This window comes from Aulonocara stuartgranti (genome assembly GCF_965226115.1).
Source record: "Aulonocara stuartgranti genome assembly, chromosome: 3".
In the NCBI taxonomy this organism is placed as follows: Eukaryota; Metazoa; Chordata; class Actinopteri; order Cichliformes; family Cichlidae; genus Aulonocara; species Aulonocara stuartgranti.
Genome location: NC_138941.1, coordinates 69,830,369 through 69,849,880, shown reverse-complemented (window position 1 = coordinate 69,849,880; position 19,512 = coordinate 69,830,369). Strand labels below are relative to the sequence as shown.

General features: G+C 42.1%; 2 protein-coding genes across 2 annotated transcripts in view; one reads left to right on the top strand and one right to left on the bottom strand.

Annotated features, from left to right (window-relative positions):
• Window positions 1–19,512, bottom strand: part of LOC309693309 (hemicentin-2-like) — a 1,543,010-nt gene that overhangs the window by 1,087,608 nt on the left and 435,890 nt on the right. The window lies entirely within an intron of this gene.
• LOC309693997 (nuclear factor 7, ovary-like) overlaps window positions 7,575–19,512 on the top strand; it is a 260,788-nt gene continuing 248,850 nt past the window's right edge. The window contains exon 1 of the mRNA XM_082513686.1: window positions 7,575–9,235. Within this exon, the coding sequence (XP_082369812.1) occupies window positions 7,874–9,235 (1,362 nt within the window). The 5' untranslated portion in view covers window positions 7,575–7,873. The remainder of the gene's footprint in view (window positions 9,236–19,512) is intronic.

Genomic DNA, 19,512 nt, shown 5'->3' with positions numbered 1-19,512 from the left:
CCTCCATCCAGAGGCTAAAGTGATATCAGAGCTAGACTACTTTAAGTGGAAACAGATGATCGTCTGAGCCTTAAATGAAATAAGGTTAAAAAGAAATGCTGCTATCGACAGTGTGAGGCAGTGAGCTCTGTTATACCATATTTTTTAATTTTCTTTATTATTATTATATTATAGTGTTATTACCTTCCTGTTACTTCATAATAGAATGACAGTTAATGGTAAAAGTCTTGAATAGTTTTGAATTTATTTTTCCATGATCACATTTCATTCAATCACTCGTGGACTTGTGTGAATGTTACATGTGTTATTTTCACCCGTGGATTTACAGACACTGTGTGAACAGTTTTCATTTTATCCAAAGTTTTACTTGATGTCCAACTGATAAAATCACTGACAGACAACAGAAGCAGGAGCTCAGAGAGAAATTCAATTCAACTTTATTCATAAAGAGACAAATCACAACGTTTGGTTTTATTTTACAGAAACTTACAACTAAACCAAATTCAGGACGTGTATTAAACCTGCAGCTGATCCCTGTCTGCTGTTCACTACCTTTGATTTCTGTTACCAGCATCATCTCATGTTCCCCAGGTTCACTGACAACGCTGAAACCACCAGCGGGAGACTAAGAGTGCTGATTTAAAAAGATTCAGACATTTTATTTTGCTGCAGCTCAACATGAGGCTGGATCCTGATTCTTTGTTGTTTTTGTTTTCTCTACATCAAGAAAACAGCAGCAACAAGAAGCACAGCAGGAACTGACAGGCTGACCTTCAGTCCAACAGATCCTCCTGTGTGACCTGCAGGTGAGAAACAGGTGTGAGGTGTCAGGTAGGTGATGATGAAGAACAGAACAGAATCCATTTGCTCTTCAAACTGCTGTCAGACATTATCTGCTGCACTCTGATCACATCACTCAGACCAGCTGCTTTCTACAAAGTCTCATCAGCAACATCTTTACAAACCAACATCAGATTGTGTGTTTTGTGGTCTAAAGTTTTGTGCCTCTGGTTTCTCATTGGCTCACACTCTTGCAGAGCCGTAACACGCACATGAATGAGAGGTGGTGAGTGTAGTTCCTATTGACAGGGTATTGCAGACCATCCCGCTAATTGCTGAATTTACTTTTGTCTGTCATATTTATGATGAAAAACAAATGTAATCAAATTAGATATTGATATTTTCATATGGGAATTGATCCTGCAACATGAAACGCTGGGATTGGAAGTTCAGCATCGCTCCGCACATCATACCTGTGAGATGACAGACAGCAGTGTGGAGGAGAGTGCGACACAAAAACACAGAAATATGACTGACAGCTGCAAACGAAGCAGCATCTGCTGCAGGTGAAAGATATTGGGACTAGCAGAGCAGAGTGGCTTCACTGTAAAACAAAATTAGCAGTGAGTGTGAAAAGTTTCTGTGTGTGGAGTTCAACACCGTCCACTCAGAAGCTGCATCACTGGATGGTAGATTTAAAAAGCTTGCATTCAGTGACAACAGAGCTGTTGATGAGGCACTTCAGAGAATAACTGCAGCAGCAAAGTGCACTCCCACCCAGCTCCACCATTACAGGGCCAAGTGAAGGAGGAGCCACAGACGTCTGCTGTGTGGAGCCTCTTTGATGAAAGAGCTGCAGGAGATGCTGCAAAGAGAAATACTACAGCTGATGTTATGATGGAGATGAAATGTTATCTTGAGGAGCCCCTCATCCAACAAGGAGAAGGCCCACAGAGCTGGTGGGAGGCCAAGGCCACAGTCTTTCCCTACCTGTTGAAGGTGATGGAGGGGAGACTGTGCATTGTGGCAACATCTGTTCCTTTGGAGGGTCTTCTCAAAAACTGGGCAGATACTAAGGAGAAACCACATCAGCCCATCCAAGCTGAGGCAGCTGGTTTTTCTGAATGTCAACCTGCACTGAGGACAAACTGTTTGGCTGCTGAGTTTGGTTCTGTTCTGTGGATTTGTTTACAGTGGGGCTTTTTGTGCTGAATTAAACTTAAAGGTTTGATTAAAATATTAAACAACAGTAAGAATGCCTGCTTTTGTAACAGAACAAAAACACAAAACTAGGCAATTATAAGGCTTTTCATAAAAACACTACATGCAAAAGGGTTTGTCAGCACACAAAGCATTCACATTTGCCAAGTAAAGCTAAAGTATGAGGCTACAGAGGATAATAACTTAAGAGACATTTGGGAGCCATGAGACGTGCAAGATAATCCAGAGCTTAGATCTAAATAAGGAAGTCTTAACTCAGTAATGGAGAATATCCTCACACATTAAGAAGCACCGAGGGAGGGAAGTCCTTCATTACTCTGTCAGTCAGGTAGGTGATCAGTGAAGAACAGCACAGAATCTATGTACCTGCATGTTCAGCTCAATTTGTGGATGCAATAAGAAGTAAAGTGAGAGTGATCAGCTTACCAGTGACTGTGATATTAACCAGGTTACTGATGGCACCATTACTGGACTCACACCAGTAAACTCCGGTGTCGTGAGGCACCAGCGTACTGATTGAACATGATTGATCACGTTGCTGTTGTCCCCGCCCATCTCCACACTCAGCCCTCTGCAGTTTGCTTGTGTTTCTCCTCACAGTCCAATCAGAAAAGCTTTGGTCCTCCTCACAGATTACAGTCACAACATCTCCCTCAGAGAAATCAGAGCTGTTAGGACTCACGATCAGACGAGCTGTGAGGAAGAAGAGAGGTTAGATATCACTCACGACTGAACTTCTGGGACCGCTCCGCCCCCTGGTGGCCTGATTTGATAGTGAAAAATTATTTTCTACCAGGCTGATGTAATAAAGCTGTGGAATCAGGACTGAGGTTTCGGGCATTTCCCCTCGGCTATTTGCAAGTAAGAAGAGCAAACATCTGAAGAGGCACAAGCTCCAACATTTTAGTAATATGAAGAACAACTTTGTTGCTTGACCAGCACGTTGTGGCCTGCAGCCTTCATAGGTTTAAGGTTTAAAAACATTTTTAGGATTATTTGGTTCAGTGGAAACTACTGCTACTGACAGTGAAAACATTTGCAGACCTTTTCAGAGGATGAGCATTTGTTCGAGGGTCCACTTTCTGCCCTGAGCCTGGTTCTGCCGGAGGTTTCTTCCTGTTAAAAGGGAGTTTTTCCTTCCCACTGTCGCCAAAGTGCTTGCTCATAGGGAGCCATATGATTGTTGGGTTTTTCTCTGTATCTATGAAGCGCCTTGAGGCAACTTTTGTTATGATTTGGCGCTATATAAATAAAATTGAATTGAATTCTGCCAGCTGTTCATTTCTGTGTATGCACAGGATTCTCTCCCTTTCCTCTCCTTTCACTGGTGGGTGAGAGGAAGTGGGCAAATTCTACAAATGTCATTTAAAGATTAAACGACTCACTACATGTTAGCTAGATAACACACATGTCTTAAAGACATAAAGACCTGGATGGCCGCTAACTTTCTGCTTCTTAATTCAGATAAAACTGAGGTTATTGTACTCGGCCCTGAAAATCTTAGTAATATGGTATCTAAGCAGATTCTTACTCTGACATTGTTGGGGATCACTCCTGAATTTACTTAATCCTTAGAAAAGTAAAGTAGCCTAACAAAGTAGCTAAAATCGTGGACGTACAGCATTTGGACAGAGAGAGTGATATTAATTTTCTTTGCAAACAAACAGGAATCTTCAGGGTGCAATGTGTGCTGGGCAGCAGCCAGGAGCGAGGTCTCTGGTGAACCAATCCCTCGCTACAGATTCTAGCGAAGGGACGAGGCGTGTCACATCTCTGGTGGGGATGGAGCCTCAGTGCTTCTTTTAATATCTCTGAGCTTTCCCAATCACAACTATCTCTACTGAACTTTGGCTCCGTCTAAACAGTTCTTTGAATTACTTACTAAAACAATATATGACAGTAATGAGAAAGTGGCCACTTTCATGAGTAAATCATGTAAGCCTTATAAGATTTACTTAAATGTAGTCTATGTTGTGATTCTACTGGTGTTACTGGTTCTGCTGGTGAGACAATGTGTTCACAGGAAACTTGAAGGTTTGTACATATTCATTCTTATTCATCGTGGTATTTTGTTTCCATTCTGTCATCATAATTTGGTCCATTTAGATTCTTAAATCATAAAAGTGTTTACTTTAACTCATTTCAGCAGATGGAGAAGATGACATCACCAGTGACATCACATACAGTGTTGTGAAATCATCAAATCCTCAACAACCTCCAGTCAAAGAAACCAGAGATGGAGGTTTGTGTGTTCACCCAGGTGTCATCCACATACCTGAACCAATGACTTGGTGGTGTTTCAGGGTAGGATAGCAAAGCCCTCTTTCCCACGTCTTCCATATACAAGTTGCCCACAATGGGTGAAACTGGGGAGCCCACGGCACACCCACGTTCCTGCCTGTAGAACTGACCCTTGTATGTGAAACAGGTGGAATTAAGACACAGTTTCAAAAGCAAGCACACCTGGTCCAACAGCCTTGTCTTGTTCTAACTGCTTCAGACAGTCTGTCACCCTCGTCCTGTGACCACTTCCTGGGTCTCTTTCAGTCTTCAAATATAAAGTTTTTACAGCTTATAGATTTTAAGTTCTGCTCCAATCATTTGGGTAAAGACAATAAACACTTTGATGGTCAATAAGTGAAAGTGAAAATGTGATAAACGAATAATATAATTAATAAATAATAAATAATTATATTTTTTGATAAGTGAAGTTCACTGAACTGAAAGGAAATTTTGGTTTGATGATGGTTGACATGTTTTCCAAATAGAAGTTTTTCCTCTAGTGAGGAGATGCAGGTGCAGCAGAGCATTGCTGGAAGAAATGATCCCAAGGGTGGAATCTCCTGAGAAACCTTCAGAGACCCAGCGAGAAGTAGGGACCATAGCTGACAGCCCAGGCAGGGGTTGAGGTCAAAGGTCATGCTGTTTGGGGACCTACTGGTCATCATGAGAAGATTCTGGAACCACAGCAATGACCATAAAGCTGCACTGGATGGAGAGCTGTGCCACGGGGCTTTCCAGAGGTAATCACGAGGAGATTGTGGACAACAGATGGAGATCTGAAGGATGAGGGGAGCGTTCCAAGCTCCAATCGACAGTGCAGAGAGGAAGTTCAAGGATGGCATCATGATTCTGTGAACAGAAAGCAGAAGCTATGGTGGTGACGGGGAATGACTGACAGCAGTTTCCTATGAACATCACCTAATGCTGTGTCACTGTGCTATGCATGCTTTGACACTCTGAAGAGGGTCTTCCTTTGTGTCATTGTTGTTGTCATTTGCATCATGAACAAGACTGCTGAAGTGACTCAACAGGTGGGGTTACAACAGCAGTAAAATCATTGAATCCAATACCCTTTCCAAAAAAGGTTTTCTGCAGAGACGAAAGGACAATAGAGGAGTCATAAGTATCCCCCCACAGGAAGAATGCATGAAATGAGGTGATGAGGGTTGATAGAGGCCATAAAACAGGAGTGCTGACAAAGGCCTGCAGCCTTGAAGATAACTGAAAGCCACATTGACAAACAGCAAAACTAACTGGTGTGTTTGTTATACCCATGTCTGCATACATTTGGACTCTGGTCATATGGACAGTGATAGAAACAACTGGAAGAGACATTTATGAAGCTCTGAGGAACTCAAACCACTCTGCATGTGTGATTTACACACCTGGAGGAGATGCACCACAAAGCTGGAATGATTTTGCAAATGTTAATTTCTATGTTTGACTGTTAGCATTCATTTGCTTACTTGGAGGGTGTCAATGGAAAATTGTATTTAGTAGTCAGTATAATCTTTTAGTGATATAAGTTTGCATATGGTAGAATGCTGCATGTAATCATTTGTGTGTAGAAGTATAGTATAAATTTTTCTTGTGAAACAAAGTTTGGGAACCACTGGTTTAAACGATGTTAGCTCAGAAATATTAGCTTCTGTCATGACTGATGAAGTTACTGGTTAATAAAGTTTCCAGTAAAGTGTTTAATCGCAGCCACAGACTGACGGTAAATATCCCGTTTTTCTTTAGTGCATCTGTAATAAATATGTGCAAGTTTCAGTGCTTCGTTTAAACTGTATGATACTTATACTGACCCAGGGTCAGTGTAAAATACAATCCTAGCTGTGTGAACAAAGCCTGGCTCCTTTAATCCTGCATGACAAACCTCAGGATGCAGGTTATTATTACTCTTTCCTGCTGGCACACCTGTCACACCTGAGAGTCAGCTAGAAACGTACAGTGACGTGGACATCATGCAAAGACTGCCAGACTCTGTAATACTGCAAATGATCAGTGACTCAGGTTAACAAAAAAGAAAGTAAGAGGAAATTTAATTCTATAAAACGTGAAAAATTCCACACACATGTAACTCACCACTGTGTGAAGATCACAGGGGAGAAATCGTTTCTCTGAGTCAGAGATGAGTGTCAGTAACACAGAAGTTGTCATGGTCCCCGCACCTCTCCAGCTGACAGCAGTCAGGCGCTTTGTTTTGTTTATTCTCCTCTCTCGCCTCTGCTCTCCCTTTCTCTCTCGTCCTCTCCCACTCTCTCTTTCTCCTGCCGGGGCGGAGCTCAGTATGGGCTCCTGCTCCTGGCCCACGCACCTGGAGATGATCAGCACACCTGCCGCTGATTATGAGAATTGGAGTCCTACTTAAGATGGCGAGTCTGCTCTACTCGTCGCTGGATCGTTGAGCCGTCAGCGTCAGTCGTCTTGCACTCTGCAAAGTTTATTCGTGTCTGAACCAGGAGACTAACTGTTTCTCTGTCTGTGTATAGATTTCCCCTGGACCTGTTTTCCCTGTGCACGGTGACTGAGCGTGAGCAAGAGTGATGGAGGAAAGAAGAGGAGCTGTGTGTGGTTGCGAGGGCTGTATGGAAATCTCCCCTCCCTGGACTCCTGCCCCTTTCACTCCCGGACCCTGGAACCCCTTTTTCCCAGACACCGTTGTGTGTGTGTGTGTGTGTGTGTGTGTGTGTGTCACCGTGGAGAACACTGTAAATAAATTCACTTTTGATTTGAAGAAACTTGTGGTCTGCGCCTGAGTCCGCTCCACTAATCGTGACAGAAGTAAAACTCAGTGTCATGCAGTGACTTTTACACAACCAGATCAGATGAACCAGCTCACACTAAAACATTTTGCTGCACTCTTTACACTTATTTCTTTTCTTTCTGCTTTCTGAGAGAAAAGCTCTTTATTAGTAACTTTTACAACTTCTGGCAGGTTAATGTCTGAACTTTGGAGTGAAACACACCCTTAGTTACAGGAAATAACACCACTGTCTGTAACTAAGTGAATCCACCTTAACACCACCTGTGTGTGTGTGACTGCATTACACTCCCACTGCTGGGAACCTGAACAAGAACCAGAACAAAGTCTAAAATAGAAGCTGACAAACAGCTGCACCACCGAGTGACACTTTATTTTATAAACTTCACAACAGGTTTCATGTTGTGACCTGTGGAGGTGAAAAGACACAAAACCTGTTTTACAGCTTTTGAGCTGCAGGCAGGATTGAAACACACCTTAGTTAAAAGTCAAACAGCAACATTTGTCTCCTCCCCTCACGTCACTCAAATGTGACAAACCAGGAAACAGGAAGTTCTTCGTCCTCAGTAAAGAGAGACGCACAGACGATCAGACTGAGCTCAGACCAAACTAGCAGCTTCCTCTGAGTGAGTCCAGCTACAGGAGAGAAAAGTGGAAAACTCCAACACTGCTGCTTCAAGCTGCTGACGCTCCACACACTGAATGTGAGTTTGAGCAAAAACACGACTCAAAGGAAGTTTCAGTGAAGGTGGTAGAGGAGGGAGGGGAGCCAGGACTGACTGTACTTCCTGTCTGCTGTTTTCAGCTTCACTCACAGACTCAATGGCTTCCAGATCAGAGGAGGATCTCTGCTGTCCGGTCTGTCAGGAGGTCTTCAGAGATCCTGTTATTCTGTCATGTAGCCACAGCTTCTGTAAAGACTGTCTGAAGAGATGGTGGAGAGAGAGACCAACACACGAGTGTCCAGTTTGTAAGAGAAGATCTTCAAAGAATGATCCACCTTTAAACCGAGCTTTAAAGAACCTGTGTGAGTCGTTCTTACAGGAGAGAGATCAGAGAGCTTCAGAGGATCTCTGCAGTCTGCATTCTGAGAAACTCAAACTCTTCTGTCTGGACCATCAGCAGCCAGTGTGTGTCGTCTGCTGTGGCTCAGAAAAACACACCAATCACAGATTCAGACCCATCGATGAAGCTGCACAACAACACAAGAAGGAACTTCAGGAAACTCTGGAGCCCTTAAAGAAGAAGTTAAATGTTTGCAAACGAGTTCAAGTGAAGTTTGATCAAACAGCAGAACACATTAAGGTCCAGGCCCGACACACAGAGAGGCAGATTAAGGAGCAGTTTAAGAAGCTTCACCAGTTTCTAGCAGAGGAAGAGGAGGCCAGGCTGGCTGCACTGAGGGAGGAAGAGGAGCAGAAGAGTGGGATGATGAAGGAGAAGATGGAGGCTCTGAGCAGAGAGATAGCAGCTCTTTCAGACACAGTCAGAGCCACAGAGGAGGAGCTGAGAGCTGAAGACGTCTCATTCCTGCACAACTACAAGGCTGCAGTGGAAAGAGTCCAGCGCTGCCCCCTGCTGGATGATCCACAGCTGCCCTCAGGAGCTCTGATAGACCAGGCCAAACACCTGGGCAACCTGACCTTCAACATCTGGAACAACATGAAGGACATGGTCTCCTACACTCCTCTCATTCTGGACCCAAACACTGCTCATCCAAACCTCATCCTGTCTGAAGATCTGACCAGTGTGAGACCAGGAGGAGAGAGGCAGCAGCTTCCTGATAATCCAGAGAGGTTTGATGATTCCTACTCTGTCCTGGGCTCTGAGGGCTTTAACTCAGGGACTCACAGCTGGGATGTTGAAGTTGGAGACAGTACATGGTGGGGACTGGGTGTGTTAGCAGAGTCTGTGCAGAGGAAGGGAGTCATACTGTCTGGATTATGGAGAATACGGTTCTATGAAGATAAATACTACACACTCTCACCATCAGCTCCTCTCACTATTCTCTCAGTCCAGAAGAAGCTCCAGAGGATCAGAGTGAATCTGGACTGGAACAGAGGAAAGCTGTCGTTCTCTGATCCTGATACTAACACACACATACACACCTTCACACACACTTTCACTCACAGGATGTTTCCATACATTGAAACAGTTGATGAACTGAAGGTGTGTCCGTTGAAGGTGTCAGTGTCAGTGCAGCAGATGAGTTGAGGATGATGATGTTTCTAATGTTGTTTCCTGTCAGTGAGTTGAAGCTGTTAAACTGCAGCTGTCCTCCTGCTGCCTCGTTGTTCCAAAGCTCTTTGTTTCTCTTTTAGTTTCACTCTTTCTTTCTGTTTCTGCTGTCCACCTTTTCACATGGAAAATCATTTCACTGTTTCTCACTGAATGACTCCCCAAACTAGATTTGAAATTCTATCAAGTTTCTAATCATTACAAGTGATTCATGTTTCTATTTGATGTGTAAATGGAGATGATTTAGTTTGCTGGGATATGGACTGACATGTGTTGAATGGGAGGAGCAGTTTGTTGTTGTCTTCTTGTCTGTTTATGACAACAATAAATATGTTGTTGAAACAATGATTCATGTTTAACTCCATATATGAAATGTTTCTGATCTTTGAATTCTGTTTGATTAAAGACTTTCTTCATGACACAAATGAGATTTCAGTGTATTAATAGAACTAAATAAGCTCAGAGTTGAAAGGCTGGAGTATTATGTACGTGCTTCACTGTCAGGATCTTCAGGGGGATTCAAAGGGAAACATCAAACTGCTGTAATGAGATAAACTAGTTGGGCTGAACACACTTATCTGTAGTTTGTCTCCATCCAGGATCATCAGAATATAATGAACATGTGTGAAGAGCCACAAAATGCTGCTGCCCTCTCAGCATGATGAGCTCCAGCCTTTGTTAGCAGGACAACAGGAAACATGAGACAACTTTCAGAGACAGTAACCAACTGTGGCCACAAGATGGCAGCAGCTGATCTGAGATCCTTTATTGGACAGAAGGACTCTGCTCTGTGACGTCATCAGAGAGACGGCCTTCACTTTGATAGATCTGACGTCATGTCTGCACTGCGATGATGAAAGCTGATAAACACATTGTTATTGATCCATGAAATCACCTCTGTCCTCTCAAGTGTAGCTGTTTACAGAGCTGAAGAAGTCCTTCATCATCAAAACAGACAAACATGTATTTCCTGTATTAAGTGACGTCATCCTCACTCTGACCTCTTACATACATTCTGTTCAGTTTTCCTGCTGTAAGAAATAAACTGTGTGAAAATAGAAATGCAGGGAAACATCCATTAAGTGAACAAAGTCCAAAGAAATAAACTTGGACTGTTTTTTGAAGCCTAAATAAAATGTGAATAAACTTTATAGATACATTTGAAACCAGCTACTCTGTGACTTTACACACTCACACAGTAACAGAGCTGATTCCTGATTGGAGCAGCACAGAGTTAGTCTTCTTTTCTGGCTGTGGATTGGTTCGTCAGGATTTCCTCCTTTACAGGTTTAAAAACAATCTCTGTTTTTACATTTTTTGACCTCCTTCTTGTGTCTAAAGGTGAAGCAGCACCAGCCTCCTCTGATCCTCATGTTGTAGCTCTGTGTGTCCAGCAGGGGGCAGAACACCTCCAAACTGTGCCAGCAGCTCTCACTGTGAGCTCAGACGTTTGTGGACACTCAGTTTGTTTGAACATAGTAAATAATCAGAGCTTCTCACACTGTTTATGGGGACACCACCTGCCCGAGGGTGTACTGTGTCAGAGAGGTGGTGTATGGTGCCTGGTGTAGTCTCTCTGCTGGTTCACAGTTTTTACTGAGGAGCTGTGTTCATGTCAGGAAGGTTTCATCTGATCACTGTGGTGCAGTTTGGTTTACTCTGTTTCTGAGTGTTTGTAGGATCAGTCTCTGCAGGTCACCTGATACCTGGCAGTGAAGTGTTTATGAATCAGCTCCGTCAGATTTAATCCAACAGAATAACATGTAAAACACTCCAGGGCTTTTACTCTGAAACTTTCTCCAGAGCTGTCTGGAGTTTTCTTACATTAAAATATTCTGGGATTACCAGACTGTCCACATCATGTGTCCTACAAAACTTTCATCCACAAATATACCCTGACATTAAACCCAAATAGATCTGAGAGCGAGTCATTAGTATCAGTACTGTGTGTGTGTGTGTGTGTGTGTGTGTGTGTGTGTGTGTGTGTGTGTGTGTGTGAGAGAGAGAGAGAGATATTCAGGTAACTTACTGGGTTACTGCACATGCTCACACCTTTTCAGCACAACAGGTGCAGTTTGGTGTTTTACTGCCTCCTGCTGGAACAATGATGGCAGCTCTCAAGACTTTATTGGTTATTGTCATTTCGTGTTACACAGCCTGAAACGAAATACTGTTCCTCAGCAGCCTCTACAGTGCAATAACCAATATATTTTAAAAAGAATAAATACAGTTTAAAGGGAATAAGTTTAAAAAAGAGCAGCAAAAAAGGCATAAATAGCTTAAAATCTAAGTTCTAAAAAAACCTCCAGTTTTTATTAATATTTTATTATTTATCAAATTATTATAAACTAAAAATATTTTTTACGTGATAAACGACTTCAGTGCTTCGTCCATGACCTCCTGAAGGTAAAGGGCCCAAAGAGCCAATCAGCAGCTCTGAAACAGGAAACATGACTCATGGAGAAGTTCACAACAGTTTCAGCTGCCAATTGTACTCATCACCATGGAGACTGTCTCCATGGTGGAGGCAGAGTGACAGTGTTGTAGATGCTGCATTTTGAAGCCTCAGTGTTTATGTTGTGCCCTTAAACAGGGGAAATAGTGAGGAGAGGTGAAAGAGCGGCACAGACACGCAGCTCTCACTCTCACTCGTCTGTATTGAGTTTCAGAAGCAATACAACCAAAACAATATTCTTATGGATGCACTCAGTCTCAGGACAACTGTATCCAAACTAAGTCACTATTGTTCGCTGCATTAGCTGATGAGAATACTTTAGATAACATGAACTGTAGCATTAGACAAAAACATCTTTTTAACTCGCACATGTTAGCTGACACAGTCACTAACTTTCCACAGCAATGAAATAATACTTTAAGTACTGCATGTCTTTCAGTAGTTAACTTATACAGATAGTAACAGAAAAATCTTCACACAATATGGCGGAGTAATAGCGAAAACTAGCATACACAGTGTGTTGATAGGAGTTATGTGGGTAGTTCAGCTTCACCACTAGGGGGCTGTCTAACCAAATTGTGATATATACTGTGTTGTAGAAGCAGCGGCAGGTTACGTTTACGTACATGGATGTGAGCCACGTTAAAAAAAAATAAAGAAGCTTGCTCACTACTACTGATGTTTTATTGAAAACACGACATGGTACCAGGAGTGAACCAGTAAAGCAGGTCATCATGGACAGTGTTAAGCCACCAGATGCCGTCAACTGGAACGGAAATGTGGACTGTGAGTGGCGAACTTTTAAACAGCGGTTTATGCTATACCTGCAAGCTGTCGGCCTAGATAGTAAGCCTGATACACGGAAGATTGCACTGCTTCTTACCGTAGCAGGTCCACAAGCGGTGGAAGTATATAACACGTTTGTGTTCGCAACTGCAGAAGACAAAGAAAAGTTTGACGAAGTAGTGAGAAAGTTTGATGAACACTGTTCGCCCAAAAAGAATGAAACATTTGAGAGGTACGTCTTTCGGTCACGTATACAACAACCTTCAGAGAGTTTTGATACGTTTCTGACTGACCTCAAGTTAAAGGCAAGAACGTGCAATTTTGGACAGCTGCAAGAATCTATGATAAGAGATCAGATCGTATTTGGAATAAAAGATATAAAGATGAGAGAGAGGCTTCTGAGAGAGGCGGATCTGACTTTAGCAAGTGCTGTGAAAGTATGTCATGCCAGCGAGCTCGCAATACAACATGCAAAAACCTTCAGCGGGTCGCCGAGGGAAATAGACACGGAAAGTACAGCTGTAGCTGCAGTGAATACACGGCAGGCAGGGCGCACGTACAAAAAAGAACAGAAAGAATCAAAAGACACTTTCTTGTGCAAAAGATGTGGCACAAAACATGGAAGGAAACAATGCCCAGCTTATGGTAAAATATGCAAAAAATGCAATGGACAAAACCTTTTTGCCAAGCAATGTTTTTCAAAGAATAAACAAAAAGAAAGAGTACACACAGTAGAAGAAACTGCTCTCAGTGACACGTTTTTTGTGGGAATGGTAATGCAGCAAGATACACCCATGGACCAACCTGCAGTCAGTACAGTGAAGCAGGACAAATGGACAGAGATGTTACCAGTGAATGGAGCCCTGGTAACTTTCAAACTGGACACAGGAGCCAAGGCTAATCTGGTGAATGAGCTGGATGTGAAAGCAATGAAAACAAAACCACACATATTCCAAAATAACAGTTTACTCCAAGCATATAATGGAGAACCAATCAAAACCAAAGGTAAATGCAGGCTCAGGGTAAAAGGAAAATATCACAGTCTGATGTTTATCATTGTGCCAGAGGGACATGAATCTCTGTTGGGAGATAAAGCATGTGAGAGACTCGGCCTATAAACAGCTCTGAGCCCAAAAGTGTGAAAGAAATAGTGGATCTGTACCCAGACATATTCAAGGGGTTTGGAGTCTTACCCTTCACCTACAAGATAAAGCTGAAAGAAGGAGCTCAGCCTGTGGTTCATGCACCTCGACGTGTTCCAGCTGCTCTTAAAGACAAGCTCAAAGAGGAACTAGAGCGGATGGAGGCACTGAAAGTTATAAGAAAAGTTGAAGAACCTACTGAATGGGTTAACTCCATGGTGTGCATTAAAAAACCAACCGGCGCTCTTGGAGTCTGCATGGATCCGAAAGACTTAAATGCTAACATACAAAGAGAGCATTACCAGATACCTACAAGAGAAGAAATAACAAGTGAAATGGCTGGTGCAAAATTTTTTAGCAAACTAGATGCGTCCCAAGGATTTTGGCAACTAAAGCTTCATGAAGACTGTACAAAATACTGCACGTTCAACGCGCCATTTGGGCGTTACTGCTTCTTGAGAATGCCTTTTGGAATTTCTTCAGCTCCTGAGATATTCCACAGGACCATGGAGCATATGATCGAAGGAATCGAGGGAGTCAGAGTTTATATGGACGACATCATTTTGTGGGGATCCACACTATAGCAGCACAATGAGAGACTAGTAAAGGTTTTGGAAAGAGTGAAACGTTATGGACTTAAACTGAACAGAGCAAAATGTCAGTTTGGCGTGGGTGACATTACCTTTCTCGGTGACAAGCTGACAGCCGAAGGCATCGAGCCGGACAAGGAAAAACTACGAGCTATACTGGAAATGCCACGTCCAGAAGATAAAAAAGGTGTGTTGAGAATCCTGGGAATGGTTAACTTTATTGGAAAATTCATCCCAAGCCTGGCAGCCAAAACAGTGCACCTGAGACAGCTTCTACACAATAGCTGCTGTCACGGTCCTGAGTCTGTGGACTCAGTGTTTTTCTGTTTGTATTAGTTATCTTTGATTTCATGATGTGTTTTGATTCTCTTGGGTTTGATTTCTGTCACTGTATCCCCTAGTTTAGTCCACGTCTGTTCAGTTTCCTGTTTTACTTTGAAAGTCTGTGTACTATGTCAATGTGTTGAGTTTTGCCTCCCCTTGTCTTGTCATGTCTGATGAGTCCCAGCTGTGCTCTCCTCCTGTTTCACATTCCCTAATTACCTCAGTATGTATTTAAGCCCTGTGTTTTTCCCTGCCAGTTGTTGCGTCCTCCACGTTTGTTGTGTGTGTATTCATTGTCTGCAATCTTCAGCATCTCCAGTCTAGTTAGTTTAAGTTGTTGTTTATGTATCGCCAAGGGTGACTCACCAGCAAATAAAGCTGTCATTTAAGTTAATGTTTTGTCTCCGAGTCCTGCACGTGGGTCCAGCCACTGACAGCCACACAACTCATCGTGACAGCTGCGAGTTCAGATGGAATAAAGAACTGGAAAACGAGTGGCAACAACTGAAAAAGACACTTACAACAGAGCCAGTTTTGGCGTATTTTGATCCAAAAAGAAAAACAAAAGTGTCAACAGATGCATCGAAGGCCGGGATCGGCGCAGTGTTGTTGCAGGCTTATGGAGACCACTGGAGGCCAGTGGCATATGCCTCAAGAGCAATGACAGAGACAGAATCTCGCTACGCCCAAATAGAAAAAGAGACATTGGGGCTTGTCTTTGGATTTGATAAGTTCCACACCTATGTCTATGGTTTGCCAACATTTGTGGCAGAGACTGACCACAAGCCATTGATAGCCATAATCAAGAAAAACTTAAGTGAAATGTCTCCATGCATTCAAAGATTGATGATGAAGCTACAGCGCTATGATTTCAACTTGATCTACACACCAGGTAAACATACTGTGTTAGCAGATGCACTCTCTAGGGGCACAACCCCAAACAAAGAGCAAAGCTCCACAGAGATGGATGTAAATATACATGTAAACCTGGTAGCAGAGTCACTTCCTATGTCAGACAGAAAATCACATCAGATCAAGGCTGAAACACAAAAGGACTCTAGTCTGCAAAGAGTTATAACACTGTTGAATGGGAAATGGCCAAGAGGTGAATGCAAAACATACTACAACATAAGGAAAAAACTACCTGCTGGTTATTGATTACTTGTCAAACTATCCAGAGATGGCATTATTGTCCAACATGTCAGCTACTTGTGTCATAACGCGCATGAAATCAATATTTGCTAGACATGGGATACCACAGATTGTTCATAGTGACAATGGACCTTGCTATAGTTGTAGAGAATTCCAACTATTTGCTCAGGAATATGACTTTAAACATGTGACCTCAAGCCCCCTGCATCCACAGTCCAATGGGAAAGCAGAGAAAGGTGTGCACATTGTGAAACAGTTACTAAAGAAAGCACAAGATAGTAAGGCAGATCCTTATTTGGCACTACTGAGCTACAGAGCATCACCACTGGAGCATGGCAAGTCACCAGCAGAAATATTAATGGGAAGAAAACTACGGACCACTCTTCCTTACACAACAACCAGGAAACACAAACAAGTGAGAGACAAAATGAAACAGTCGCAGAAGAGACAAAAGATCAACTTTGACAAGTCCTCAAAAAGTCTAAAACCACTCGCACCCAATGAAGCAGTCAGAGTGGAAGATGCAAACATCTGGGAAAACAGAGCAACTGTACTGGAGGAGGTAAACCCAAGATCGTACAATGTGAAAACTGAAGATGGACTGATATTAAGGAGAAATCGGAGGAGTTTACTGTACACTCAAAAGACAATGGGACCATCGGAAGGACAGTGTGATGACAACACACCACCTGAACCAACAACACCCGTGAAGGACAGTGTGGAGCAAAGAGACCAGTCACCCATTGTCAGAAGATCAGCACGCTCTATCAAGCCACCTGATAGACTAAACCTTTAAGCATATATATATATGTATATGTTGGTGTATACATATATAGCTAGATATATATACATATATCAAAAAGGAACTTTCCGCATTATTGTGTGTTCAGTAGTTTACACTGTCACAAATGTTTGTGATGTAATTCAAGCTATGCAATGTTAGGTATGTTTCCACAGTGTTGTTCAGCAGTTAACATCTAAAGAAAAGGGGATGTGTTGATAGGAGTTATGTGGGTAGTTCAGCTTCACCACTAGGGGGCTGTCTAACCAAATTGTGATATATACTGTGTTGTAGAAGCAGCGGCAGGTTACGTTTACGTGCATGGATGTGAGCCACGTTAAAAAAATAAAGAAGCTTGCTCACTACTACTGATGTTTTATTGAAAACATGACACACAGCAACAGAGATTAACTGGAACTTCTCAGCAAAATAGTCCGCAATTCACATCTTCCGCTACAATGAACAATGATAACAATGTAATAATCAACAGTAACACACATTTATACAGATTTGTGCATGACAGTTACATAAAAAAAGGGGAAATAGTGAGGAGAGGTGAAAGAGCGGCACAGACACGCAGCTCTCACTCTCACTCGTCTGTATTGAGTGAAGGAGGAAGCGCGCGAACCCACCTACTGGAGCCCTGAGGCATTAACAATGGATCGACGCACAATCAACCCAGGCAAAACTTTCACTACTTATCTCCCTCTATATTCCCACTGCATATTCTATTCGAAAACAGTCAAAGCAACAAATAAAACATTAATAAGGGCATGACATGAAATGTAAGGAACAGAGATGTACAACTTCAAAACTAATCAAATTTATGATCCACCACACGTGACTGCTCAGACCTAACACACTATGTGACACTCACACCTTGTGGTATGTAAATTGTATATTACCATAATAAAATACAAAATAACCATCTGTTCTCCTGGAGAAGGTATAATTTAATCAAACCGTGCAATTTACTGGCCCTGTGTGCATAAATGGTATCTTTGTTGTGTTGTGTTTTTGATTGTAGATACCTTATATTCTAATATTTTTATTTGCCACCCTCAGATTTGACTGTCCTGAAGCAACATGTGGAAGAGCCCTCCTCTCCAAGTCTAACAGATACATTGTCTGTCTCAACCACCAGCAGTCAGAGCAGTGACACAAGTGATGCCGGACTTCAAATGGTTCAGCCTCTATTGGACAGCATACATGCAAGAAATGTAGATACAGTACTTAATTGACTTATACTTGACTCTTTAGTTGCCATTACTTGAAAAAGCTTAAACACGAAGATAAAACAGATTAGAGAAAAATAATTTAATATAGTATTTCATGTAGTTTGCTCTGCAACTGTAGTGTGTAATAAGACTTGCTCTCTCTCTCTCTCTCTGTTTTTGTTATGCATGTTAACCATGAAACGTGTTTCCATGATCAGTGTCCTGCTATTCAGGTAAATGAAACCACTTCTAAGAAGATACTGGTCCTAGGAAGGGAGAAAGTAAGACATTTCAAATGTTTTGATGCCCAAATGTCATATGGGTGTGATTCACAATTTTATGTTCTGTGAGAGAGTTGCATTACTTAATTTGTTGGCTTGATGGAGACTTTACAGAGTCTTCCTCACGTTAACACTGCATTACAAGAAGTGCTTATTCTGTAGTCATTTTTTTCCTTTAATTCTGTTTTTTTTTCTTTTCGCCCAATGTTAGGCCTATCTGACCTCAACTGTTTAGCTGCCAATAATGGTGGATATTATGCTATTACAGTACTGTTACACAGAATGTATGTTAATCCATGCAGCATTCATATTTGAATATGTTATTTTTGATAAATAAAATCCATACATTCATAATAATCAGAATTGTGTTTTTGTAGTAATTTGCACCTAAAACCTAAAACTTTTTTCAATTGATGAGTAACACTACAAAAGAGTTAATATCAAACTTAACTCTATTTATGAGTTAAATTTTACTCTATATGGTAGTAGAAATTTCACTCCGTGAGAGTTTAGTTTTAACTCCTATAAAGAGTTGAAAAATCAACTCCCGGAAAAGAGTTACTCTAACTCTGCACTAGAGTTCATTCGATGGTCACGCATGTACGCTCAAATGTAGTTAATCTGAACTCCCTGAGAGTTTATTCCAAAGACCAGAATTTGCTGTGTAGCACAAACCCTGTGCCTTGCTTTATGAAGGAACCAGTTATGAGACAAACTGACTTGCTCAGTTCGAGCAGCAACATAACACTGCGAATTTCAGTAAAAGACTGTCGGCTCTTTCCAAAGTTCTCCTTTCTGTATTTCACTGCTTCCTGGAAAGAATTTCTGGGGAATCTACTCTCCATCCATTGTTTCAGACGCGGACACTGCTGACAAAGTAGATCGTAAACCTCCTTACGGTCAATGTTGCTGCCGTTTCTTTGATTAGGGTTTTTAAACGCAATCCGTTCTGCTGTGCTACATCTAAGACCGTCATTGCACCTCTGCGCTTTGCATTATTTGATGCATGTGGAGGTTTCTGCTACCATGGGATGGCTACATCTTTTATTTCTGTATCTACTCCTTGTGGAAAACATATTTTGGATTTTCTTATTGTCCAGATGATCAATTATGTCTGTGCACTCAGTCTTACGTTCGTCATTGATGTTAACCAGCTCAAAGTAGCCCAGGGTCATCGGTGAAGCGACCGTCTCTTTCAGAACCTCGGCCGCAGTTAGTCCCTTCTCCCACAAAGATACTTGAACTGTTTTAAAGCGTCATTTAAAAAAAACAACTTCTCTCTTTTTTGGCATTTAGTCCCCCCTTCTGTAAAAGACAGAATAGTAATCTCTCACCTTAACCATCTTCTTATATTTATTGAAAGGCCTCCGTGCAAGGTTGAACACAGTTAGTGTTGCGTGTGCCATCTGAACTGGATTTCAGTCTGAACTGATGTCCGTGTTGGTCCTGCAGAAAATCCGAGTTGGAAAAGGTAGAAGTTTTTTATGTTGCATAA